This window comes from Malania oleifera, chromosome 11 (genome assembly GCF_029873635.1).
Source record: "Malania oleifera isolate guangnan ecotype guangnan chromosome 11, ASM2987363v1, whole genome shotgun sequence".
Lineage (NCBI taxonomy): Eukaryota > Viridiplantae > Streptophyta > Magnoliopsida > Santalales > Ximeniaceae > Malania > Malania oleifera.
Window position 1 is genome coordinate 75,838,440 of NC_080427.1, and position 26,529 is coordinate 75,864,968.

Here is a 26,529-nt window from a genome sequence, read left to right on the forward strand (position 1 = left end):
CTTGTGATGTGGCCTATTCATACTTGAATTTACATGATAATATTAACTCTGAATTGCAATTGTTGGTTTAATCTCTATGACTTATGCTTTTCATGATGGCTATAAGTTGTTGATACTTGCATGAGTGATTCGTAGCGGAGTTGTGTATAGCAAAGTTATGTATGAAGAAGCATGCTTGTAACTAGGTTGTATACCTGTATGTGAAATGGTATGGCTATGTTACATGTCATCTTATTAAGATGATTACTAATATTAGTGTTTGTGGGTACCGCCGTGGAAACCCTCACGAGACTACAACTCGTCCACTAGGATCAACCTAGTGGTTTAAAGTCTTGTTGCATATGGTAAATGCAACAATGTTTCCCATGAAAGAGGAGGTAGATAAGAGTTCTTAGTTTTCTTAGTTTTTTCTTTGCTTGAGGACTAGCAAAGTGTAAGCCACCTTGTTTGCCATTGGATCCCACAACTTGAACCCTTTCACACATTTCTAATACCCTAGAAAAATGCAGTGCCTAGACTTTGCATCAAGTTTCAATCCCTCCTCACTATAAATATGCATATAGGCTGGACAACTGAAATACCCTCAAACCAGAGTAGTCTACCATATTACCTATCCACACCTCCTCTACAACTTTCCCGTCTAGTGAGGCCCTTGGTGATCTATTAACCAAGAAACATGCCATACTAACTGCCTCGACCAAGAAGTTCTTTACTAGCCCTGCATTTAACCTAAGACACCGAGTTCTCTCATCCTCAAAGCGTCAAAGTTAGTTTGACATTTTTTACTTGAGACATCGAGTTCTCTCAACCTAAAAAATGTCAAACTAACTTTGATGCATTGACGGTACCCAAAAACTCCACTCCATTTGAAAACTAGGCACGTAGAACTAAGTTAACCTTCATAGTTAAAATTGCTTAGTTGATTTCAAAACTTAAGTTTCAAAATTGGGCATACGGAGTCCAAAATAAGTGGGGTCAATTATAACACGTATGTTAGCTTTGGTGCAATCCCAAGAGGGGAGGGGGGTGAATTGGATATTTAAAAATTCTTTCCCAGCTCAACCAGTCTAACAACAGCATTACGCAACCTACGGTCTGTCTATGCAATCATTCACAATAAAACATACACGCGCGGTAAATAAATTGTGAAAGAGTAAATTGCACACATGATATGTTGTCAAAGCTCGGCCAAAGTGCCTACATCCCTGCCTTGGCTCACCAACACAAGGATTCCACTATAAACTCACTTCACGAGTGGAGTGGTACTGTATACAACCAGGTCAATTAACGGGGCTGACCTCAACCTATAACTACAGCTTACCAGGATGGTGCACCTAGCATTCCTAACCAGGTCTAAGCTAATCTGGGACTATTCAACATGGCTAGTCTCCCTCTTCAGACCCATGCCTAGATACAACAAATATTCTATATAAATTTTGTGTACACGGAAATATGCTTCTCAACAAGCAAATATGTACCACAATACAGTCCAAACAATAATGCAAGCACTGATGATAGTAAATATGCTCAGTGCTTAATAATGTGTGCTAAACACTCAATCTAATGTAAATATACAGTCAAGGTTTAGAGTGTATTTCCAAGAAAACTTTGAAACAAGTAATCAAAATAAATCAATCATTACAAGTTTCAAAGTGTTTCAATAAGAATATTCAAAATATCTCAAACAAGATTTTTCTTAAAATAATAGCTCAAGAGATATTTGAAAAATGTAAGCTTGTGAAAAATATTTTTGCAAGTCAAAAACACACAAGCTTGATGAGTCTTGCAACCAAGATGCAAAGACTCACTAGCTTCAAGGATTTTCCCACACAAAGATCTATTGATTAAATTAGGGGAAAAATCCTAGCAAAAACTCTCTATGAAAAATAATAAATCAATCAAAAACAAGGAGAGTTTGAGCACTTATCATCACTCAATAACACTTTTAGGAAGTTGGATTTCTCAAAGGAATAACAAAGAGTGAGTTTATGGGCTTGTGAAAGATATGATGTTCAAAAAACAAAGGATTTTTGACTAATCAAGTATGCTAATCTCTCTTAATTTTTGCAAATGAATAAGGAGGGTCAAAATTATGACCGTTGGGGATACATAAGTAATTAACTGAGGTAAAAATTAGAACAACCCAAGAGTTTTAGGCACCTGTCCCTTGGTTCAGTTGCCTGAACAAACACAACAAAAAGGTGATTTTTGAAGTTCGGGTGTCTGAATTTAGGTTTAGTTTGCCGACTAAAGGTGATTTTCATTCTGTTTGAGGTTTGGTCATTTGAACCATAGTTTAGCTTACCAAATTGGCAAGTTCGATCGCCCGAGGGTAAAATAAACTGTAAGTTCGGGCGCCCGGGGACAATGGAAAAGTACAAGGTACAAGTTTGGTTGACCATGGACGCTCAAGTCATTTGAGTTCGGACGCCCAAATCCAGGTCAACTTTTTGACCGGTCCACGGTTCGATCAATTGAGCCAATTTGACTTACCAGGTTCAGTTGCCCGAAGCCTCATGATTTTAATGGTCTATTCTTTGATTTTAATTTAACCCCAAATAACATGTGAAATATAATGGGGCTTTGTGCTCTAAGTGTGGGAGCCTAAGGTCTATCTAAGGTCATTTTGAGCATATTGTTCAACCATGCATGATGTAGATTATTATAGGTCATATAGTATTACAGTCCATAATTAATAACAACTTGGAATGAAGAATATAAAAATACAATTAAAAATAAGGTACAATATTCTTCAGTCTTCTATAATAACCCCATACGCCATCATGATATAGCATTCTTTTCAATTCCATGCGTAGAGTGAACTTGCATGCAAGCCTTAGTGCAAACATCAGCATTAAGTGTATTTGTCATTATCAAAACGGGATATGACCAACTAGGTCAACAACGTCCATGACATTGAATTTGATGTGTTGCAGCTGCCGATACCCAAAAATCCTCTCTAGTTGAAAATTAGGAACGTCGAACTATGTTCACATTCATAGTTAAAATTTTTAGTTGATTTCGAAACTCAAGTACCAAAATTGGGCATATGAGATCCAAACTAAGTGGGGTTAGTTGTTTACTTTGGAGCACAAGTGTCAAAAATGGTGACACGAGGTCCACTTTATGCAAAAGTGGGTACAACCAAGAAAGGCTCCCCCTAACTATATGCATAAAGAGAATTGAAGTTCAATTAAATTAACTAATTTAAATTAACTAATGTGCCCAATTTTTTCTCTTCTCCCCCTTTTGGCAACAACAAAAAGGGTTAAGAATAAAGAATTATAAGTAATTTGGGCAAACAATAAGTAACAATCATTTTAGATACAAGAAATAATTTAGGAATATATCTTAAAATTTAGGCAGCATTGTTGACCTTATAGGTCACGCCTGGTTTTGATTATAACGAATACTCATTATATCTAATGGGTGTTTGAGATTATGTGTAGGAACTTAAGCTGTCAAATCTTGATGCACATAGAGCAAGTGAAGATTGAAGACCAAACCACTTTATGATTGTAATATATATTTCTGTTGTGTAATTGGTCTGTAATAGTAACTAGGAATTTATTTGTAATAATCATCACACGCATCACATGCAGGGTCTAATAGGTAAGCTCAGAATTGAAACATAACTAAAATTGGACCTAGAAAAGACACTAGGACACTCACCCTTACACTTGTATGTGTTAGGCACTTGAATAAGGTGGTTGTGTATTGAAATAAGATCGAAATGCACAAGTTATGCACTTTCGGTCGACCAAAACATATAGTTCATTCTGCCCCTGGTTGACCGAACCCAGTATGGGTCAACTAGTTGACCACAGCCCAGTCGACCTAACCATGATAGTTCATTTGACCCTGGTCGACCGAAACCCCTTGAAGTTAATAGTTTGACTTCCTGGTCGACCGAGACATTTTTGTACTACACCAACCTAGTTGACCGAGTTCCCACGTATGGGAACCCAACTATTTGGTTGACCGACCAGTTAGTTCATTTTCACCCTGGTCGATTGAACCACGCTGATTTTGAAAAATCACCTCAGACACACCATCCCGGTTAACTGATCTTGAAGTTCAAAATTGGCCCGATTGAACGAGCCATATGAACTTCGGTCGACCGAAAGTCTTCTGGTCGACCGGTGCTCTCGAGTTGCCCTGAATTTTTACCGTGGTTAACTATTTTTTAATAGGGTTAAAATTACTTAACATCATTAAAACTTTTCTAATAATCCCAGCTATGTTCCCAACGTTCATAATTCATGGGGTGTCTATATATACCCCTTCATTTGTGAAAATTAGCAACAAGATTAGTGAACCCAATTAAAAATTCTCTCTCAAGCAAAATATTTTCTACTACTCGTTTTCTTGCTCCAATCACTCATACTTACTCTTTTCAAGTTCTTAATCCTCTGTAAGTTGATTGAGTGTTTTGTGTTAATAGGTTTGCTCTCCCATTCGTGTTTGATTGACTTGATTTTAACGAGAGCTAAACCTAAGTGTTCTTAGGGGGTTTTTGCTAATAAGCCTATCCTAAGAAGACTTGCATTTGGTTTGTGAGTATTGCATTTGTGTTGCAATATCTTAGGAAGCTTGTATTTTTTTTGGGTTGCAAAAATGCTTTCAAAAACATACTCAAATATCTTGTATGATTTATATCAGCATATTTTTGAAAAGATATTTGTGTTTGTGATATTTATCTTTGTTGCAATATTTATTCACTTACATATCATTTTCTGAATACAAAGATTAAATATCTTTTACAAACCAAGTATATACACTATATTCGTGATTGAGATATCCTACTGATTGATATACTTAAGACTTGCTTGATATCTTTGTGTGAACCCAATTGATTGAATATCTTGAAATACAAAGATTGCTTGTTGACACTCTCATGCACTCATTACATAGATAGCAAATATATTTGAGAGTTGAAATATAGGACCACACTGAGCTTACAAATTAAATCATCCTGTAGTGTATGTGACTGAGCGCATTTGGGTACATATCTTCCTTACACAAAGGCACAATCATTGTACCGTTATTATTTGATTGTAAAATCTGAGTATTTCTAGATGTGGCCTGAGGGGGCGGTAATCCAGCCTGGTAAGGATTGGTTGTAAAGGTTGAAGTCAGCCCTGTGCTAATTGACCTAGTTTGTTTAGGTGCCACTCCACCCATTTAAGTGAGCAAGTTATAGTAGTAGTGCTTGTGCTTGTTAGCAAAGGCGGGAACGTAGGCAATTGGCCGAACCTCGATAACATTTTTGTGTGTCACCCTTACTTTACTGCTTTCTAGTGCATGTGTGTTTGATTAAATTGTTTTATTTACTTTTTGGTATACATTTACATTACTTGCACTAGATTGACCATAGGGTTGTGAATATATTGGTATTGGGAGATTGACCTAGGGCTTAAATTTAAAAAAAATACCAATTCACCCCCCCCCCTCTTGGGATCATGGTAAAGCTAACAATTGGTATCAAAGACACGTAGCATAGACTAGCTGTTATTTTTGCAAAATATCACATATGGCTCATAGCTCCGTGACCCCTTTTCTTGAGGGACCATCTTTCACATGACCTCCTATTTTTAGTAGTGTTAATTACACCTTCTGGAAACAAAGGATGCGCATCTATCTTCAGAATACTGATTGGAAGGTATGGAGGATTGTCTCTAAGGGAAATTATGTCCCTATGAAAACTGAGGGCACTACTAAAGTTCCTAATACTGAAGAAGAAAATAATGATGATGATATGAAAGTTGTTAGTTTAAATGCTACTACCATGAATATTTTGTACTGTAGTCTTGATGTAAATGAATTTAATAGAATTATGGCATGCTCTACTACTAAAGAATATGAGATAAGTTAGAAGTCACATATGAGGGTACTAGGGATTTGAAAGACAGTAGGATATACATGTTGACAAGTGATTATGAAGCCTTTAGGATGAATGTAGTTGAGTCCATTCAGAGCATGTACACTAGATTCGAACACATCATAAACTCACTGCATGCATTAGGAAAGACCTATCCCACATATGAGAAGATTAGGAAGATCCTTAGAGGCTTACCTCCTTTTTGGGAAGCCAATGCTATGACCATTGTTGAGGGTAGAGACTTTAAGGCCCTGACCCTAGATGAATTGATAGGTTCCCTGATCACTTATGAATTAGCCATAAATGAGAGACTTAATGAGCATAATAGGGCTAAGAAAGTGACTGCATTGAAGACTTCCACTAACACATCTAGTGAGTGTAGTGAATTTGACACTGATGATGAAATGGCCATGCTAACTAGAAAATTCAACAGATTCTTCAAAAAGAATAGGAAGCCGTATAAAAAATATAGAGAGTCCACTATTGAGAAGGGAGAATCCATCAAAAGAAAAGAAAAATCAAATGCTCTTACATGCTATAACTACAACAAGGTCGGGTACATCAAACTAGACTGCCCACTGCTGAAAAAGGAGGCTAAGAAAAAGAAAAAATTCATGAATGCTAAAACATCATGGGACAAACTTAGTAGCTGCTACTCAGAATCAGACCACAACAACTCAGAGGTTGCTAATTTGTGCTTGATGGCACACGAGGATGACGTATCTTCTTCTAGCTCGTTGTCTTCATATTATTCATCTGATGATTGTGATTTGGATTGCATGCCTACATTTAGAGAGTTGCAATTTGAATATATTCGTGTATCTAAATTGTTAGGTAAAATGACCAAAGAAAATAATGATTTGAAAAAGAAATGTGAAAATTGGTCAAAGTTGTTTAATATGGCAAAAACCTCTCATGCCTCTATTTTAAAAGAAAAAGATGCTACTATTGTTGAGATTGAGAGGAAATTGGAGGATAGTTCTAAATTCATTTTCAAATTCACTGAGGGCAAACCAAATTTCCCTTAAGTAAAGAAGGTCTTGGTTTTAATGGTATTGAAAATGTTAGATGACCTGATCTTTACTTAAGACATTTTACACATGAATCAAAATCTCATATCCTTCATAAAGAACCTAAGTGTAGATTAAAATATTTCAAATGAAAACAAATTGGTCATATTCAATTTGATTGTCTACTTAGGAATAAGCATGCTAGAATCAGGAAAGTATGAATAGTTAAGGGAGACCCTGCCACTAACCCCCATGGACCCAACAAAATTTGGGGACCAGCATCAGTTACTTAGCTTATTTTGCAGGTATGCCTAAGATCGTCCTCTTCCAAGGACTGGTGGTACTTGGATAGCGGGTGCTCTCAGCACATGACCGGCGACAAGGGAAAATTCACTTCATATGTTCCCAAGGATGGAGGCTATGTAACTTTTGGCGACAATGCAAAAGGATGCATCATCGGGGTAGGTAAGGTTGGTAAGGATTCCTTCCTTACTATTGATAATGTTTTACTAGTTGATGGGCTGAAACATAACCTACTTAGCATACGTCAGTTGTGTGACATAGGATATAAAGTATCTTTTGAAAATGACAAATGCATAGTAAAAAAATAAATCTGCACAAAGTGCTTTTTTACTGCCGATCTTCATGAAAATGTTTATACTACTTCTCTTGATAACGTAGCTTCACAATAAGTGACATGCTTTTATGTTGTAAATGAAGCTAGTTGGTTATGGCATAGGCGCTTAGGACATGCTAGCATGAATTTATTGTCTAAACTTGCTAGAACAAAATTAGTTAAAGGCTTGCCTAAGATGTCTTTTGTAAAGAATAAAATTTGTGATGCATGTCAAATGGGTAAGCAAACAAAATCTAGTTTTAAGAAAAAGAAATTCATATCTACCACTAGACCACTTGAGATGCTTCACTTAGATTTGTTTGGACCTAATTCTGTGCAAAGTCTTGGTGGTAAATCTTATGCTTTTGTAATTATGGATGAATTTTCTAGATTCACATGGGTGTTGTTTCTTGCACATAAAAATGAATCATGTGAACAGTTCACCTATAACAATCTGCTTAAATATTCATATAATAAAACATAATCAATAGCAAAGTCAACCCGAACCCATGGGTAGCGGGGACACCTGTCATACATAGCGGAACCTAGGCAGTAGTAAATGTAAATCACATTCATCAACCATAAATTACATAATACCAGAGTCTACTATATTTCCAAAGATACTGTATTTATATACAATCTCCAAAACATCAAAATAAACCTAGGATCTTACAACAAAAATCTCCTGATCCTAGATCAAAACTTACCCTTCTAGCAGGGAAGCTCAACTCACTCAGCGGGGGCCTTGACCTGCTAGTCTCTCCGGGTTTCCTGAAATAGTTTAAACTTAGGGTGAGACACCTCTCTGTAAGGGTAGATAAATTAAAATCAGCTGTGTGGCAACATGAATATTTAATGTTGTAATACATATACCGTACATTTCACATACCATAAAACATAAATTGCAATATGGTTAGATAAACATATAATTTCATACTTCCAAGTAATCATACTAATAATGTATTATCTAATATAATCTATAATACTGAAAACTACCCAGGATGTATAGCTAGCCGATGTCATGTATTACCCCCTATGACGGGTTGTGTAGCCTGAAGGCGGGACCCGACAATTGCTGGCCAACCACTGTTGAGTAAAAAATGTCTATAAGTACGATGGGTCCGCCACACCCTGGTCCGGACTGCCAGGTGGACATCTACAACTCTACACTGAAAGCAACATCGACTATCTATCTCCCACCCCCCGTGGGGTGGTTAGCACCAATCTGAACATAGATATTTGATTTATAAGTTATGGTACCGTGCTCCTAAAATTGAACTAAACTAACATCCAAGTTCTGATAACATATACATATACTATTTATCATAAATCAAATAATAGCATTTTCTGAATCCTGCATTAACATAATAATTACAGCCTTGCGCCGACCATATCATATATTCTGAAATCATAATTTACTGTGTTTATCATGTTATTCCTGAAAATATTTGTAAACATGTTTTATTTTGTAAATCTAACTTAACATGGTATAATATATATATATATATATATATATATATATATATATAATAATATTCACGCCACACGAATTGAATGAAACCATATATTCCGTTCTGAAATCAAATTTCCAGTACAATTGCAGTATTTTCCCAAACTTACATTTTCTAAATTATACTCATATATAATCACATGCTTTCTGAAAATTATTATACTATTAAATAATAGTAACTTCAATGGAAAATAACTGCTTTAATTTATCCCCTTACCTGGTAACTGAAAAGCCCCTCTATAATATTGGTCTTACACCCGCAGGAAACCCTGAGTAGTACCCTGAAAATGATAACTCCTAGAACTAAACGTCAATATTTATTTGAGTACATCATTTATTTCAATGGAGGAAAGACCAAATTTGGCATAAAAAGCCTTACCTCAACTCAGGGATGAATTTCAACTCACTTCCACCAACGATCCGCTCCGACAGATTTGGAGAGAACTTCTCAAGGAGCGTCATGGTGGCCTCAGATCGTAGATTTGATGAACGATGGAGCCAAAATCGAAGAAAGAGGAGAGATAAATCGTAGAGGAGAGAGAGAGAGAGAGAGAGAGAGAGAGAGAGAGATAGAGAGAGAGAGAGAGAGAGAGAGAGAGTGAGTGAGTGATTTTTCCCAATTTTCTACGTTTAAACCCGAATTTCACACAATTTATACTAGTAGCTTTGTCGACGAGCCATGTCACCTCGTGGACGAGGTTTTCGTCGACGAAATTCAGAGTCACCTGAAATATCCTCTCAATATCTTCTCATCGATGAAGCATACCCTTGTCGACAAGACCCTATGTTATCCTCGTCGACGAATCCGTTGTATTCGTCAATGAGTCCTTGATTAAATTCCTCAGTTATTACTCCCAAAGTGCAATGTCATCGACGAAGTCTGCTGCCTCCTTCTGTTTTTGTTTCCATTTCCCTCCCTCTTTATTATTTAAATACCATTATTCTTCGGATCATTACATCCCCAAACTTTGTAGGAGAATTCAGAATGAAAAGGGATATAAGATAACTCATATAAGAAGTGATATAGGCACCGAATTCAAAAATGAAAGCATAGAAAAATATTGTAACTTAGAGGGCTTATCACATAACTTCTTTGCACCTAGGACACCTCAAAAAAATGGTGTGGTAGAAAGAAAAAATAGGTCATTGCAAGAAATGGGTAGAACTATACTAAATGAACATAACTTACCTAAATATTTTTGGGCCGAGGCCATTAATACTGCATGTTATGTTATGAATAGGGTGTTGATTAGATTATAAATTAATAAAACCCCTTATGAATTGTGGAACAACCATAAGCCTAATATTTCCTATTTTCATGCATTTGGTTGTAAATGTTTTGTGCTTAGAGATAATGAACACTTAGGAAAATTTGACTCTAAATCTGATGAAGGTATTTTCCTAAGTTATACACTAAATAGTAAAGCATATAAGGTTTTCAACAAAAGAACATTAACTATCATTGAATCTATCCATGTTGTGTTTAATGAAGCTAATCCATTTTCTAAGAAAGATGATGGAGATGATATTGATATTAGAAAATGCTTAGATAAGTTATCAATTGAAAACAATGTAAGTGAAAACCCAGAAGAAAATGAAAAGTCATATGAGGATAATGAAAATCAGGAGTTGCCTAGAGATTGGAAATTCATTAGAAATCATCCCATTGATCAAATCTTAGGTGAATCATCCCATGGTGTAGCCACAAGATCCTCATTGAGAAATCTAGTAAATCATTCCACTTTCTTATCTCAAGAAGAACCTAAAAATATTAAAGAAGCCATAAAGGATAAGTCTTGGGTGATGTCCATGCAAGAAGAACTTAATCAATTTGAAAGAAGTAAAGTATGGACTCTGGTTCCTAGGCCAAATGATCACAAAATTATTGGAACTAAATGGGTGTATAGAAATAAGAAAGATGAGAATGGGGTAGTAACTAGAAAAAAGGCTAGACTAGTTGCCCAAGGATATAACCAGCAGGAAGGGATTGACTTTGACGAAACATATGCTCCTGTTGTTAGGTTAGAAGCCATTTTTATGCTACTCACTTTTGCCGCTTTTAAAAATTTTAAATTATTTCAAATGGATGTTAAAAGCACTTTTCTAAATAGCTTTATTAATGAAGAAGTATATGTAGAACAACCACCCGATATTGAAAATCATAAATATCCAGATCATGTTTACCGATTGTCTAAAGCCTTGTATAGATTGAAACAATCTCCTAGAGCTTGGTATGAGAGATTTAGTAGTTTTATATTAGAAAATGAGTTTAACCATGGCAAGATTGACACTACACTCTTCATCAAATCCAAAAATGATGATATGCTCCTTGTTCAAATTTATGTGGATGATATCATTTTTGGAGCAACTAATGATGAGTTGTGTAATGAGTTTGCCAAATGCATGCAAAATGAGTTTGAAATGAGCATGATGGGTGAACTTAGTTTCTTATTAGGGCTTCAAATTAAACAAGCTAATCATGGAACTTTCATATGCCAATCTAAATATATCAGGGACTTGTTAAAGAAATTTGATATTGAAGATTGTAAAATTCTTGGCACACCTATGAATTCTTCCATTGAGCTTGATAAAGATGAGCAAAGAATTCCTGTTGACATAAAATTGTATCATGGCATGATTGGAAGTCTCTTATATCTCACTGCTAGTAGGCCTGATATTATGTTTAGTGTGTGTATGTGTGCTAGGTTTCAGGCTGCCCCTAAGGAATCTCACCTAAAAGCTGTTAAACGAATCCTTAGGTATCTAGTTAGGACTATAAAGTTAGGCTTGTGGTACCCTAAGCATACTACTTTTGATATTGTTAGTAATACTGATGCTGACTTTACCGGTTGTAAAGTTGATAGAAAAAGTACCAGTGACACTTCTCACTACTTAGGACACTTAGTTTCCTTTTACACACTTCTTATCAATTTACCAACTACTTCTTATTGCTCAATTATGTATGAGTGTGGCAATCCTATCTATGCATGCAATATACTCAATTTAAATATAACGCGGAAAATAAAGAGTAAAAGGAAGAGAGAAGACAAACGCGATTTTATGAGGTTCAGTCGACTTGGCCTACGTCCTCGCCTTGAGCAACCACTCAAGGATTCACTAAAAACCCCGCTCCTTAAAGTGGGACGGAGCTTCCCTTACAAACCGCTTCTTACAAAAGGTACAGCTCCCTCCTTATCCGCTGCTCACAAGAGGTACAGCTTCCTTCTCACACCCGGTTCACAACCTAAACCGTGTTTACAATGAAATATGAAAATAACACTCAAAACAATGCTTCTAACAAAATCTTATGAGTACAATTCAATTTCCTAACACATTAACATATGATATAACTTGAAGCTCAAGAATGTATGAAAAATGATACAATCGTTTGATGTATGATATGTGTCAACACACAAATTCGTATTTAATCAAAAGTCTCAAGTAAAAATATATTTGAAATGCCTTGGAGTTAACTAGGATTCTTGGTTTACTTTGTAAAAATGCACAAGTATATTTGAAGTGAACTAGTTAACAAAATCTTTGTCTTGAATACAAACTCAATCAAAATCACAAAGCTTCTTTCAAAGTTCAATCTTTTCACCAAACTAGGTTTTTCAATAAAAAAAAAACTTTATGAACAATATATATATATATATATATATATATATATATGTTTATATACTCTTGAATCCAACAATCAATGAACCAAGCTAACAAGACTTTCTCACAAAATGATTTTTACAAAAATCAACTTTTATATGTGTATGCACACTCAAGATCTAAAACTCTTTCTAAAGATACTCAAGAAAACACAAGATGTGATGAGAGGTTCTTGAGAAATAAAAACTTGAAAGATCAAACCTCACTAGACGATTGAAATCCAGTAGAGTAAACAAGTTCCCTTTGAAAATCTGACTTGATTTGCCCAAGCTTGAAGATTTTAGATTGATGTATAGGCAATCGTATAACACTTTTCAATGATCTTGCAACAAGGTGTGTTCTTCTCTTTCTTGTGTGTCTAACTTGTGTTCTAGGATTTAGATATTCATAATATATAGTATATTACCCTTAGAATTAATCTCAGCCATTGGATCAATAAGATACTTCACGTGTATTTTTAATAAAGAACTGATTTTTAGGCTTTCCCGCGAGTTCAGGCAACCGAACTCGACTTCAGGCTCCTGAAATGTCAACTTCAGGCGCCTGAGGTTCCAAGGTCAGGCGACCGAGGTACCTCTGCCAGGTTCTATCTTTCCCGTTTAATTCTTTAGGCGACTGAACTTAATCTTCAGGCAACCGAAGAAATTCTTCAGGCTACTGAGGTTTGCGCTCAGGTGACCGAAATCCCCATTTTCTCAAATTTTCATTTCTTATTAAAAATCTGCTTGGCTCCTTTTCTTGGGTCTTTCATAAAACACATTTTTCATGATTTTGAAAACATTTCAAGGTCCATGAGAGTTTCCTAATGATGTACATGAAATACATGAATCCTAAAACCATTTTAAGTTATAATGAGCCTCAAAATAAATCATACGAAAATGTAAGTACATGAGTTCTAAACACCCTTTCCCAAGATATTCTTGAACTTGCCACTTGCATCTTGATTCTCGTACTCTTTGAGTTTCATGGATCTTGCCAAGATTTGTTAACTTTCCGTGCATGCTTAGTGTAAGTCCTGTTCACAAACTCAATGCACAGATCAAATATCAAGTGATTTGTCATTATCAAAATAAGATTGGACTCATAAAGTCAACAACAGTCTCTTGTTTCTTGGTTCTCCAAGAAACAAAACCCAGTTGCCTTATCCATAGTCGAAGCAGAATATATTGCGGCTGGAAGTTGTTGTGCCCAAACTCTTTATATGAAACAACAACTTGTGGATTTTGGATTGCACTATGATACAATACCGATTAAATGTGATAATACTAGTGCAATCAACATCTCTAAAAATCCTATCTCACATTCACAAACTAAACACATTGAGATTAGACATCATTTCCTTTGTGATCATATGCAAAAAGAAGATGTGGTTCTTGAGTTTGTATGCACTAATGAACAATGGGCAGATATATTCACTAAACCACTTCCCGAGGATAGGTTCAAACCAATTAGATGTGAGTTAGGTCTAATGCAAAGTAGAGAGGCTTCTTAGATGTTTCATAGTTTGCATATATTTAGGGGGAGCTCTCACGTAACATTTATAAGTCTTAGAAAATGTTATTATTGTGATTTGTTTTCTTACCTTAGACTTTGTGAATACTGATTATTGCTTTTGTGCACATGTCTTATATCTATAACATGATCATATTGGATGTAATGCATATTGCTTATTATTTGTGGTGCACAACTCTTTTGTCTACTTCATGATGATATTGAAATTTACATTTGATTGTTGGACCATACTGAACTGTTTGAGTAGTTGTGGATAAACTGTTAGGATATTTAAACTCAAACAGGTTACACTTTATACATGATTTGTTTTGGAAATTTTGATTTACAAACGACACTCTGCCGAAATTTTTCAAAATCTTTCCAAAACTTATAATGTATAAATGTAACACTTACCCATTGCTTAGAGCGTTACCTTCTATAGCCCTTTTTACTGTTGCCAAAAGGGGGAGATGGAAAGGGGCAAAAATAATGGGTAAGGTAGTTAAAATAAATTGGATGCATAGTGATAGGGGGAGCCCTTTTAGGCTTAAACATAGTGATAAGGGGAGCCCTTTTAGGCTTAAACCCACTTAAACCCATATTTTTGCTAGTCGTATTTGTCATCATCAAAAAGGGGGAGAATGTTGACCTTATAATTCATGCCCGGTTTTGATTATGACAAATACTTATTATATCTAATGGGTGTTTGAGATTATGTGCAGGAACTTAAGCTGTCAGATCTTGATGCACATAGAGCAAGTGAAGATTGAAGACCAAACCACTTTATGATTGTAATATATATTTCAGTTGTGTAATGGGTCTATAATAGTAACTAGGACTTTACTTGTAATAATCATCACACACATCACATGCACGGTCTAATAGGTAAGCTCGAGGTGGAGTCATGATAGTCGAAATCACCTCTCTGGATATTAAACGTCTTAACTAGATATGCATCATCGAACTGAATGTCCGTCTCAAACACCCAGGAGTAGCATCCTTGGCCGTCCTGCCCAATATTGGCGTAGAATAGCTTGACAAGGATGGGGTAGATCCCCCTGGGCTGGAAACTCATAAAATCATACCACCCCTGGTATTTGAAAATTTCTAACACATTATTGAAGTAGGTCTACATAAACTGAATGTCCAGAACCTTACCTAGTATAAGCTCCCTGAGCCAGAAGACCTTCTTATACTTGATCCTTCTTTCAGGCGTACGGAACCATTGCTCAAGAGCAATGCTTGACTCCACATGCCTTTGATCTCTGGACAAGATTATGAGAGGGTTTTTCTAAGAATTATTGGGCTAGGAATGAAAATGGGAAGGCTGGAAGAGAGAAATTATGAAGGAACTTTCAAGAACATAGAAAAAATGAGGTTGTTCATGTGGGTAAAAATATATATAGACCACGGTTCGGTCGCCTGAACAAGCCTTCGGTTATCCAAACCATAATAATTGCTCAAGGCTTTGAGTCTGTTTAGTTGACCGAGCATAGGGTCAGTTGGCTTTCAGTAGTCTTCTCATTTTCCAATACTCGGTAGCCCGAACCAAAATAGTCCGTTTCGATTTGATTGCCCAAATATTAGTTCCGTTACCCGAACCATGTTCAGTGGCCCTAACATGTTTTGAACTGAAACGTTTATTCGCCCGAATGTGGTCAACATGCCGGTCAAACTTCAAGTTCGGTCGCCCAAAGAGTCTTAGCTGAAAATGTTCAGCTGACCGAACCTAGTCAAACTTTTCTATTTTTGACTTTTTCTCTTATAAAATGACCTCCTATGATTTAGATACAAGATTTAAGGATTATGGAGTCCCCTTATTCTAATCTATTGACACTTGGAACATTTTTAGGGACGAAGAGAGATGGATTAGGTCAAGGAGAGATAGATTCGTGTTTTTCTTTCACTCTCCATACTTGTTTCATTTTGACCCCTTTCCATTTGAATGGACAATCAAACTTGGCATGTCCATTCTTTTTACATAAAACACAATAGGTATGGGTATAAGGAATGGAGGAGGTACTAGCATAATGATCAAACTCTCTCACAAAGTACCCCATGTACAAATTTTTCTTCTTTCTATTTTTAACATCGTTATATCCAGTACCTTCCTTGTCTAATGTCATCTTCTGTGAACCCAACAACTTATTAAAGTTGTCCTTACCTCTAGTGAAGGTGTAGATGATCTTAACTTGGTCTTCTACTTTCTTTTCTAGATCTTGCATTTTGAAGTTCTTAAGACCTTTGCAAACATCTTGTAGTTTAACAAACTCTTTAGTCATGTTGTTTGCTTTACATTCAAGTTCTGCAATAAGATGATCTTTATCATTGTCATTTGAAGATTGAGATCTTACTGCATTCAATTCTTTTTCTAATTTTTCATTCTTGTTTACTAACTGTTTGATTTTTAAATCATTTTCCCTTTTAACAAGAACTTTTGATTCACATTCTTTCACACATGCCTCAAACTTGTTTTTCAAAGCATTATATCTTTTATTAGATTTAATAAGTGACTTATGAATTCTAACATATTCAATTTGCAATTCTTCATAAGTAGGCATGCTCTCACTATCAGAACTATCACATGATTCAGTATCAGATGCATATTCAAATCATCACATGAATCATTACCAAGGTTATCTAATAACGTAAGAGGAGATGAGTTTACCTCATCGTCAATTAGAGCTATGAAGCACCGTTTACCTCCTTCAAGATCTGTAGAGCTTGAGTCACAAGGAGTGATAACCTTTTCCTGTGTAGTTGCTCCATATCTCCTTTCAAATTCATCCCATATCTCCTTAGCACTGTTACATGCCATAACCTCACAGAGAACATTAGAATCTAAAGCATGCAGCAAGGTGTTTATGGCATCAAAATTTACTTGCATTAAGTTCCTATCATTATCATTCAGCTCAAATTCAGATTTAGGAACATCAACTCAATTAATGCTTTTTATAGGAACAATATTTCTCTGATCAATAACTTTCCAGAACCTCCAATTTAAGGCTTTAACAAATATGGTCATCCTAAATTTCCATACAGCAAAATTTTTACCACAAAAAACTGGAGGGTTCGTAACTAACCTTCCCTCACATGAAAGGGATGCACTAACATGAGCCATCATGATCTTTTTACTAACTACCTGTTAAGTCTAAGTAATAGGGCTCTGATACCACTTGTTAGCTTTGGTGCAATCCCAAGAGGGGGGAGGGGTGAATTGGATATTTAAAAATTCTTTCTTAGGTCAACCAGTCAAACAACAATATTATGCAACTTAGGGTATGTCTATGCAATTGTAAATCCAATCATTCGCAATAAAACATACATGCACGGTAAATAAATTGCGGAAAAGTAAATTGTACACACAATATGTTATCGAGGTTCAGCCAAAGTGCCTACATCCCCGCCTTGGCTCACCAGTACAAGGATTCCACTATAAGCTCACTTCACGGGTGGAGCGACACCGTATACAACCAGGTCAATTAACGGGGTTGACCTCAACCTACAACTACACCTTACCAAGATGGTACACCTAACTTTCCTAACCGGGTCTAAGCCAATCTGGGACTATTCAATAGGGCTAGTCTCCCTCTTCAGGCCCACGCTTGGAATACAATAAATATTCAATATAAATTTTGCGTACACGGAAATATGCTTCTCAACAAGCGGATATGTACCACAGTAAAATCTAGACAATAATGGAAATACTGATGATAGTAAATATGCTCAGTGGTTAATAATGTGTGCTAAACATTCAATCTACTGTAAATATACAATCAAGATCTAAAGTGTATTTCCAAGCAAACTTGAAACAAGTAATCAAAGTAAATCAATCAGCACAAGTTTCAAAGTGTTTCAATAAGAATATTCAAAATATCTCAAACAAGATTTTTCTCAAAATAATAGCTCAAAAGATATTTGAAAAATATAAGCTTGTGAAAAATATTTTTGCAAGTCAAAAACACACAAGCTTGACGAGTCTTGCAACTAAGATGCAAAGACTCACTAGCTACAAGGATTTTCAAACACAAACATCTTTTGATTAAATCGGTGGAAAAATCCGAGCAAAAACTCTCTATGAAAAATAATAAAGCAATCAACAACAAGGAGAGTTTAAACACTTTGAATCACTCAATAACACTCTTAGGAAGTTGGATTTCTCAAAAAGGAATAGAAAATAGTGAGTGTATGGGCTTAGTATGTGAAAGATATGATCTTCGAAAAATAGAGCATTTTTTGGCAATAAAGTATGCTAATATCTCTTAATTTTTGCAAATGAACCCATATATATAGATAGGGTCAAAATTATGACCGTTGGGGATACATAGGGTATTATAAAAATTAACCCTAATTTATTTTAATTAACTAAGGTAAAAATTAAAACAACCCAAGAGTTTCGGGCGCCTGTCCCTTGGTTCGGTTGCCCGAACAAACACAATAGAAAAAGTGATTTTTGAAGTTCGGGTGCCTGAATTTAGGTTCGGTTTGCTGACCAAAGGTGATTTCTATTCTATTCGAGGTTCGGTCGTTTGAACCATAGTTCAACTTACTGAATTTCCAAGTTCGGTTGCCCGAGGATAAAATGAACTGTAAGTTCGGGCACCCAGGGACAATGGAAAGGTACAAGGTACAAGTTCGGTTGACCGTGGACATTCAAGTCATTTGAGTTTAGTCGTCCAAATCCAGGTAAAATTTTTGTCCAGTCCATGGTTCGGTCGACCGAGGCAATTTAACTTACTAGGTTTGGTCGCTTGAAGCCTCATGATTTTAACCTAAGGTCCATTCTTTGATTTTAAATTAACCCCTAATAACATGTGAAGTATAATGGGGCTTTGTGCACTAAGTGTGGGAGCCTAAGGTCTATCTAAGGTCATTCTAAGCATATTGTCCTACCATGCATGATGCAGATTATTACAGGTTATATAGTATTACAGTCCATAATTAATTACAACCTAGAATGAAGAATATAAAAACACAATTACAAATAAGGTAGAATATTCTTCAGGCTTCTGTAATATCACCATACACCATCATGATATAGCATTCTTTTCAATTCCATGCATAGAGTGAACTTGCATGTAAGCCTTAGTGCAAACATCAGTAGTAAGTGTATTTTCCATTATCAAAATGGGATATGACCAACTAGGTCAACAACGTCCATGACATTGAATTTGATGTGTTGGAGCTGCTGATACCCAAAAATCCTCTCCAGTTGAAAATTAGGAACGTAGAACTACGTTAACCTTCATAGTTAAAATTTTTAGTTTATTTCGAAACTCAAGTATCAAAATTGGGCATACAAGATCCAAACTAAGTAGGGTCAATTGTTTACTTTGGAGCACAAGTGTCAAAATGGCCATATGAGGTCCAAATTGAGTTGGGTCAGTTACAACATGTCCATGACATTGAACTGGTTTTGTCGGAGTTGATGGTGGCCAAAACTTCATCCCAGTTTTAAAATGGACACTTAAAATCAAAGTTAGATACTTAGAATTATATCATTTGTTAATTAACTAAGTAGCAATCATTTTTTTCTATCAATTGATTTGTACTTATATTTTATAATTATTATTTTGTAGGGTCTTCAATGTGTATAATGATGATGATGGCGATGACGACGATAATGATAATGATGCACAATATTATGCTTTTTTGTATTTTTGTTATGTGGACAGGCCATGTATATGATATATATGTACTCTAACATTGATAGAATAATTCCTATGTACATATTTTTCATTTTCTTAATGATTATAGTAATGGACCAATAATTATGATCAAATATGATGTGTGACGAATAAAATTACAAGGTTTTCACAAGAATGCCTTATTATTATTTTTTTAAATTAAATTCTCCAAGGCTTGTGAATAATATTATTTGTTTGTGAATCTTGCATATCCATTGTAAGATTCAAAGGCTCATTTGCTTGTACTTGCGAAAATATTTTTGAGCCATAAACCCTAGATTCTCCAACACTTTATTTAGAGAAATATTTTTAGAGAAATTTCTTATTTGGACATAAAATCTTTGAACACTCATCATACACATATTTATTCAAAGATTATTTTTGTGAAAATTACATTCTCACATTGAGCTTATTTGCGCATCATATGTGAATATATTTGTGCTTATTATTGTACACATCTACTTGTATTAGAAGCATTTCTCTGTACACAATATTTGATTATTTGTTGTATTCCCGAGGTACGGTCGGAAGAGAGAGACTAGCCCAGTGAATAGTCCCAGATAGGGTCAGCTCTGCCTTTAGGCAGTTGAGGTGCCCACCTAGGGCACCCATATTTTTGAGACCTCCAAATTTTTTCTTAATATAATAATATAGTTTTTGGGTCCTAAATTTTTTTTAATTAAATAATATTAACATTATTTATTCTGCTCTATTCCCATAATTAGTGATTTTGCATCTCAAAAAGTTAGAAAATTTAATTTTAAATAAAAATAAAAATTAAACAAAATATTAAGGGTCCTTGATTAAATCATTCGCCTAGGGCCCCATATTGTGAAGCGCCGGCCCTGGTCCCAAATTGGTTCAGACCCAGTTAGGAGAACTAGGTGCACTAGTCTGAAAGGTATTGTAAACGGTGTCGCTCCACGTGTAAAGTGAGCAACTAGTAGAATCTTTGAGCTGTGGCTCAAGGCGGGGACGTAGGTAGTATTGGCCGAACCCCGATATCATATTTGGTGTTAACTTTATTTATCTGCAATTTAAGTTTCGCACCTGTATGATATTTTTCATTACTGTGATTATACTGTTTGTATATTGATTTGGTATATGTTCTAGACAAACCCTAGACTATGGTATACTGTTGCTGGATTAGTTATACCTAAGAAGAAATTTTTTAAATACCTAATTCACCCCCCCTCTTGGGAATACACCAATTCCAACAGCAGCCATTGAGATTGCAAAAAATCCTATACAACATGACCGCACCAAACATGTTGAAGTTGATTGTCATTTCACCAAGTAGAACCTAGATCAAAAGATTATACAATTTCCATTTGTCTAGACCGAAAACTAGTTAGTTGATATGCTCATGAAAGCAGTTTTAGGAAAGGTGTTTCGTGGTATGATTGACAAGTTAGACATGATAGATATCTATGCTCCAACTTGAGGGAGAGTGCCAACATAAGTTGTATATATGGTGTAATTATTATATTGATTATGTAATTAATCTTATGTATTAAATATATGAATACTTAGTTTCCCTTAGAATAGGAGTGTTTCCTGCTTTATAGGATGTAATTGTATCTATATATTGCCTTCCGACTTGAAAAAAAGAAGAAGATAGTTTGAATTATCCACTGACACTATTGTTTAATAGCTTTCTACAAAGAAAAAAAAAAAGAAAAAGAAGGAAACAACAATGAACAAATTTAATATACAAGAAAAGGATATTCTTTAAATGTCCTTTCTTTATATCTATTTTATTATTATTTTACATATATCAATATTAGGCTAACATGCATACTTGTATTCTACTCTTTCTTCTTATTATTCCTTTTACCTTGGTCCTTCCAGTCTTATTAAAATCATGACTTTATATTTTATATATATAATGATGTATGCATGTGTTTAGGAAAAATCACTTATCTTATATTTGGGAGTATAGATTTCATACTTGTAACTTGGATTTGTTTTAAATGTATACAAATTCAAATCCAAGGCATAAGATTGTAGTCTAGACAAAGCCTTGGATTTTGTATGAATCAAGAATTTTGTTTCATGAAAGAAAATGAATGAAAAAGACGAAGAAAAATATTTGAATTTTCTATTATAATATCAAAATGAAGGGTTTATTATAATATGGTTTGATTCCTTGTTTAGTAGTTTGGAGGTTGTAAAGAAAGAGATGTGTGGTTAGAATAGAGGGGAAATTAGATGTGTGGCTATCCATTAAGAATTGGGTGAGGGTTTTAACATGATAGTTATGACTCATTTAAATGATACTGATGTCTGGATATTGCAGAATCTGGAGGTGCAGATTGTGAATAAAAAGAATAAAGTTATGCAAGTTGTGAGATGGCTAAAACTGAGACAAGGGAGGTTGAAACTAAATATGGATGGGAGCAGCTTGGACAACGCAAGGCCAGCAGGTGATGGTGGCATTCTTAGAGATTGTACACGTTCTTTTATTTTTGGGTTTTCAAAATATTTTGGTTTGTGTTCTAATAATGAAGTTGAATTGAGAGTAATGATGGAAAGAATAAAGATTTGCAAACAATTGGGTCACACCAGTATTGACATTGAATGTGATTAGAATATTGTAGTAAATTGGATAAGATCCAGTAAATGCTCTTTACAGTATTTGTGGGATTTTTGGGAGTAGCTTATTGGTGTATTGGAGGGTGTAGATTTTTTGATAAATCATCTCTACAAAGAAGGGAATAAAGTGATAGATGCATTGACTCGACAAGGTGCCATGGGGAAGAACAATTTGTTTACAAAAACTAGTTAACTTTCTAGAGTTATCAAATGTTTGTATAGATTGGATAAGATGAGTACGACTTATATAAAATATGTTTAATTGGTTGCCTTTTGGTATTGGTATATGACCGTTTTATTTTTTGTTTGGTTTGATGCATGTGGTGTTTTAGTGGTTATTTGTAAATCCGAAGTGTCTTTTTGTTTCTATGGTATTCCTCAATTATAAGTGAGAGTTATTAATAAAATTAAGAAAGGAGGTGCTGCCCTCTTTTATAAAAAAAAAAAAAAAAAAAGTTTATTGTAATATGATTAAAAATTAAAATTAAAATTAAAATTTTAATACTATACTGATTTGAAGGACTAAAATTGTATTAATTAATTTGTTATAAATCTTTTTTTTTTTCCTGATTTCTAAATATCCAAATACAAAATAATAAACTCTTTCGCATGATTATTACTATTATTACTATTATCTATTCAGGGGAATGAATGAAAGAGCTTGAGCCGAGGTTGTGGATCTTGATTGAGTTGGATGGATTGGGCAGAAGCAGGTTCCACGCATGCCCGTGGAATTCCCTTTCTCTTCCTGAAACATTGTATCCTACTTGTCCGAATCAGGTTAAAACCAGTAACTGTTAATCGGAGTTGTTGGGGATAAGATGTGTCACCAATCAGTACCATGTCATTCCCGTGTTTGGATGCATGCATAATCCCCCGGTTCAAATAGGGTTGGACCCACAGTCGGTCAACCATGCACCCACGTCATCATCCACGTGTCTCTCACCCACTGGGCAGTGTTTAACAAAAGCTTCATTTCACATAAAATCATTTTTTTTTTTAATTATAAATAATTTAATAAGAACAAAAAGGGTCCCACTTCCAATTCTCAATCCTTATTGCAAACGGTCCTGGACTAAGACATACCCACTGTCCGCCCGTCTTATGTCACGTGCAAAACAAAAAGCTTTAATACAAAAAGCAATACACCCGTACACGGCCAAAACGACAAAACGTCGCCGTCCAAACGTATTTATCCTTAACGTAACCCAATATCCACTGTGAACATCCGACCGCAGCCATCGCGACCTTTGACCCCATCATCTTCCCCTCCTCCGACCCCAAAACAAGAACCGTCTGATTCCATTCAAGCCATCTAATCTGATGATCATGTCAGGAAGGCAAGCCCCTTAAGCGCTATCCGATACGTACTGCATGAACTCCGGGTCGGACTCCAGACCCGCCATTGTCTCCGGAGCCAAAACCACCTCCAGATCCACGCTCCGCCCGCCTTCTCGCCCCGGAAACGCCGAGATCTTCCCGTCGAACTTGTTCGCCCGCCCGCTCCGGACAGCCAACGGCCGGCCCCACCCGAAGTCGTTGTCGTACATCGGGAATCTCGGCGAGCTTCCCATCGTGATCATCGCGCCGTCGAAGTTTCCCAGCGGGAAGAGCCGAGGGTTGCGCTCCCAGTCCTCCACGCCTTTACGCACCGTCCCGTCACCGTGCGCCACCACGTTTCGGTGGAGCATCGCCGCGCACCACCGCAGGTCCCGGCTCAGCAGCTCCCCTGCCGCCACGGTCGTCGGAATGCTCTGGATCGCGTTGCCGAAGTAGTACGGGTCCAGCTTCGGCTCCAAACGGTGCCGGCAGTTCACCGCCATCCGAAAGGTCGTCGTCTTGGTCGCCGGGAGCTCCCTCGCACGCGTCACTGAACGCCACAGCTGCGCCGACAGCGACTGAAATGATGAGATCTCGTCCGTTCGATTGAGCGCCTTCAGAACGGCGTCGCACAGGAACTTCTCCGTTACAGGCGTTATCTTTCCGTTAGATTTCTCGTTTTCTCCTTTAACCGTTTTCCAACCGTCGTTATTTTGCTTTCCCAATATTTCGTTACTTGGGGGTCTCTGCTGCTCGTTGTTGGCTCTGTTTTTCAGCTTCAGAATCGCTTCTACGCTGAAGTGAAAGATTCTCTCGCGCAACGGCTCGTTGCCGGAGAAGGTGAGCTTGGGACCACCGGAAGGGAATCTGAGAACCTCCGGCGTGTCGAACACCGTATCGCGTCTGAAATCCGGCGAATTCGGGACCTTAACTCCTCTGGTGATGGCAGCGAAAGTGTTGAAGAAGTGCCAGAAGGATGTCCCGTCGACTACGGAGTGGTTGACGGTGCAGCCGACGAAGAGCCCGTCGGCGAGCTCCGTGACCTGAACGCAGGCGAGGGGCTTGAAGTGGCCGGCGTAGCTGAGAGTGTTGTCGAAGGCGAAGAAGTGCCGAACAGAGTCGGGGACGTCGACAGGGGATAGAATGTCGCAAATGTGGAGGTGTTTGGCCCTGGCCTGAACGAAATCGACGCCGGCGTCGTTGCAGACGATGTGGACGTGGCCGGCGGGGTCGGTGTTCAGGCGGCCGGCGAGGGCCGGAAACTGGGCCAGAGTTTGAGAAAGTGAGCGCTTGAGAAGAGAAATAAAAGAATCGATTTGGTGAGGAGGGCGAGTGAGGAGGACGCCCTTTTGAATGTATTGGCAGGAGAGCATAGGAAGGTCTGAGACGGAGAGCTTGAGAGTCTTAATTTTGGATTTGTGGTGTGGGGAAACGGTGCATTTGGAGACGATGACGAGGGAGGAGGAAGAAGAAGAAGAAGGCATTTTGTCTTTCTTCCAGTTGGGGGTTGCTCTGTTTTCGCGGAGAGTGAACTGAGAAAGAAGCGAGAGAGCGGGTGAGGTTTATATAGAGGGAGACGCGGGGTTGGATTCATGAACTTGGGTAGGAGCTTTCGCTCTATACCCCATTAATTTTAATTTAAATTCTTTAAATTTAATTTAAGAACAGAAGGTGCATCAGAGGGAGAGGGAGGGGGAGAGGGTGAGGGTGAGGAGAGGGAGAGGGAGACGGGGAGGCGACGTGATGACCTAAGAGTAGACTCCGCACAGGACAATTGTAAAAGACGGGCACTCGTAATTCTCAGGTTTTACGGATTAATAAACAATTTATTTATTTTTTATTAAGATGTCCTAAAAAAAAAAAAGACTAAAGCTTGATTTTCCAAGTAAGTCAATATTTTAGAAAACGTTATTCGAAATTTTCCAAGTGAGAAAAAGTTTACTTTTGGGAATATGGATGTCTGGTAGTAACTGCCTTTTCGGGGTGTTGCTTTCCTCAGTGATCAATGGATGGTATCAGGCTGAGTGTCTTTTATTGTTCAGGTTGTGCACAACAACTAAGCTTTGGTGATGTACAATTTTGTCCACAAAAAATTTATCTTGGACTAGCAGGAACTTTTTATTTTTATTTTTATTTTTTGGGTCAAAATATTTTCCTCAAAACCAAACAATAACAAGATTTTGTTGGAATCAATTGGGCTTTAACTAGCTCATCCCCATCTACAAAAGATTCTAGGGCTTAAGATCAAGATTAACTTAGCCTATCACTTTTATGGGCATGTGTAAATATTTTTAATAAGTGAAATAGGGAGATTAGGAGAGCGTTTGATAAAATTTTGCTTTTAGTGTTGAATGCAATTTTGAATTCGTGACTCGGGTTTTGAATGTAATTGGAACTAACATTTGAATCTGAATGTTAAATTATTTCTACTGTTTGGTAACTAACCTATGAATATTTATATTTTTCATGGTTTAACCCGTCGAATTATCAAGAACATAATTGTTTGTTAAAAATAAGAGGCGTTTTCAGTCATCAAAATAGTGTTTTGTTTCTTTTAAAAAAAAATATAACAAAAATATATAAACATAAACAATTAGTTATAAATGAAACCTAAGGTGTAGTCCCAAGAGGGGGGGTGAATTGGGTTATTTAAAATTTCTTAGAGTATTTTTATGAGTTCTTGACTTTTTACAATCTTTTAAAGACTTTTTATATTCTTGTTGATTAGGCAATCCACATAAACACTTACTTCTTCTATT

General features: G+C 36.5%; 1 protein-coding gene across 1 annotated transcript; it reads right to left on the reverse strand.

Moving 5' to 3' along the window:
* Window positions 1-23,425: 23,425 nt before the first annotated feature.
* LOC131168349 (uncharacterized acetyltransferase At3g50280) lies at window positions 23,426-25,529 on the reverse strand. The gene has a single exon (XM_058127708.1). It carries the CDS (start codon window positions 25,252-25,254, stop codon window positions 23,800-23,802), a length of 1,455 nt encoding a protein of 484 aa, XP_057983691.1. The 5' UTR covers window positions 25,255-25,529; the 3' UTR covers window positions 23,426-23,799.
* Between the last annotated feature and the right edge of the window lie 1,000 nt (window positions 25,530-26,529).

Bases quoted from the DNA above. Each gene is read 5' to 3' on its own strand.
- LOC131168349 (XM_058127708.1), bottom strand. From the start codon at position 25,254: ATGCCTTCTTCTTCTTCTTCCTCCTCCCTCGTCATCGTCTCCAAATGC.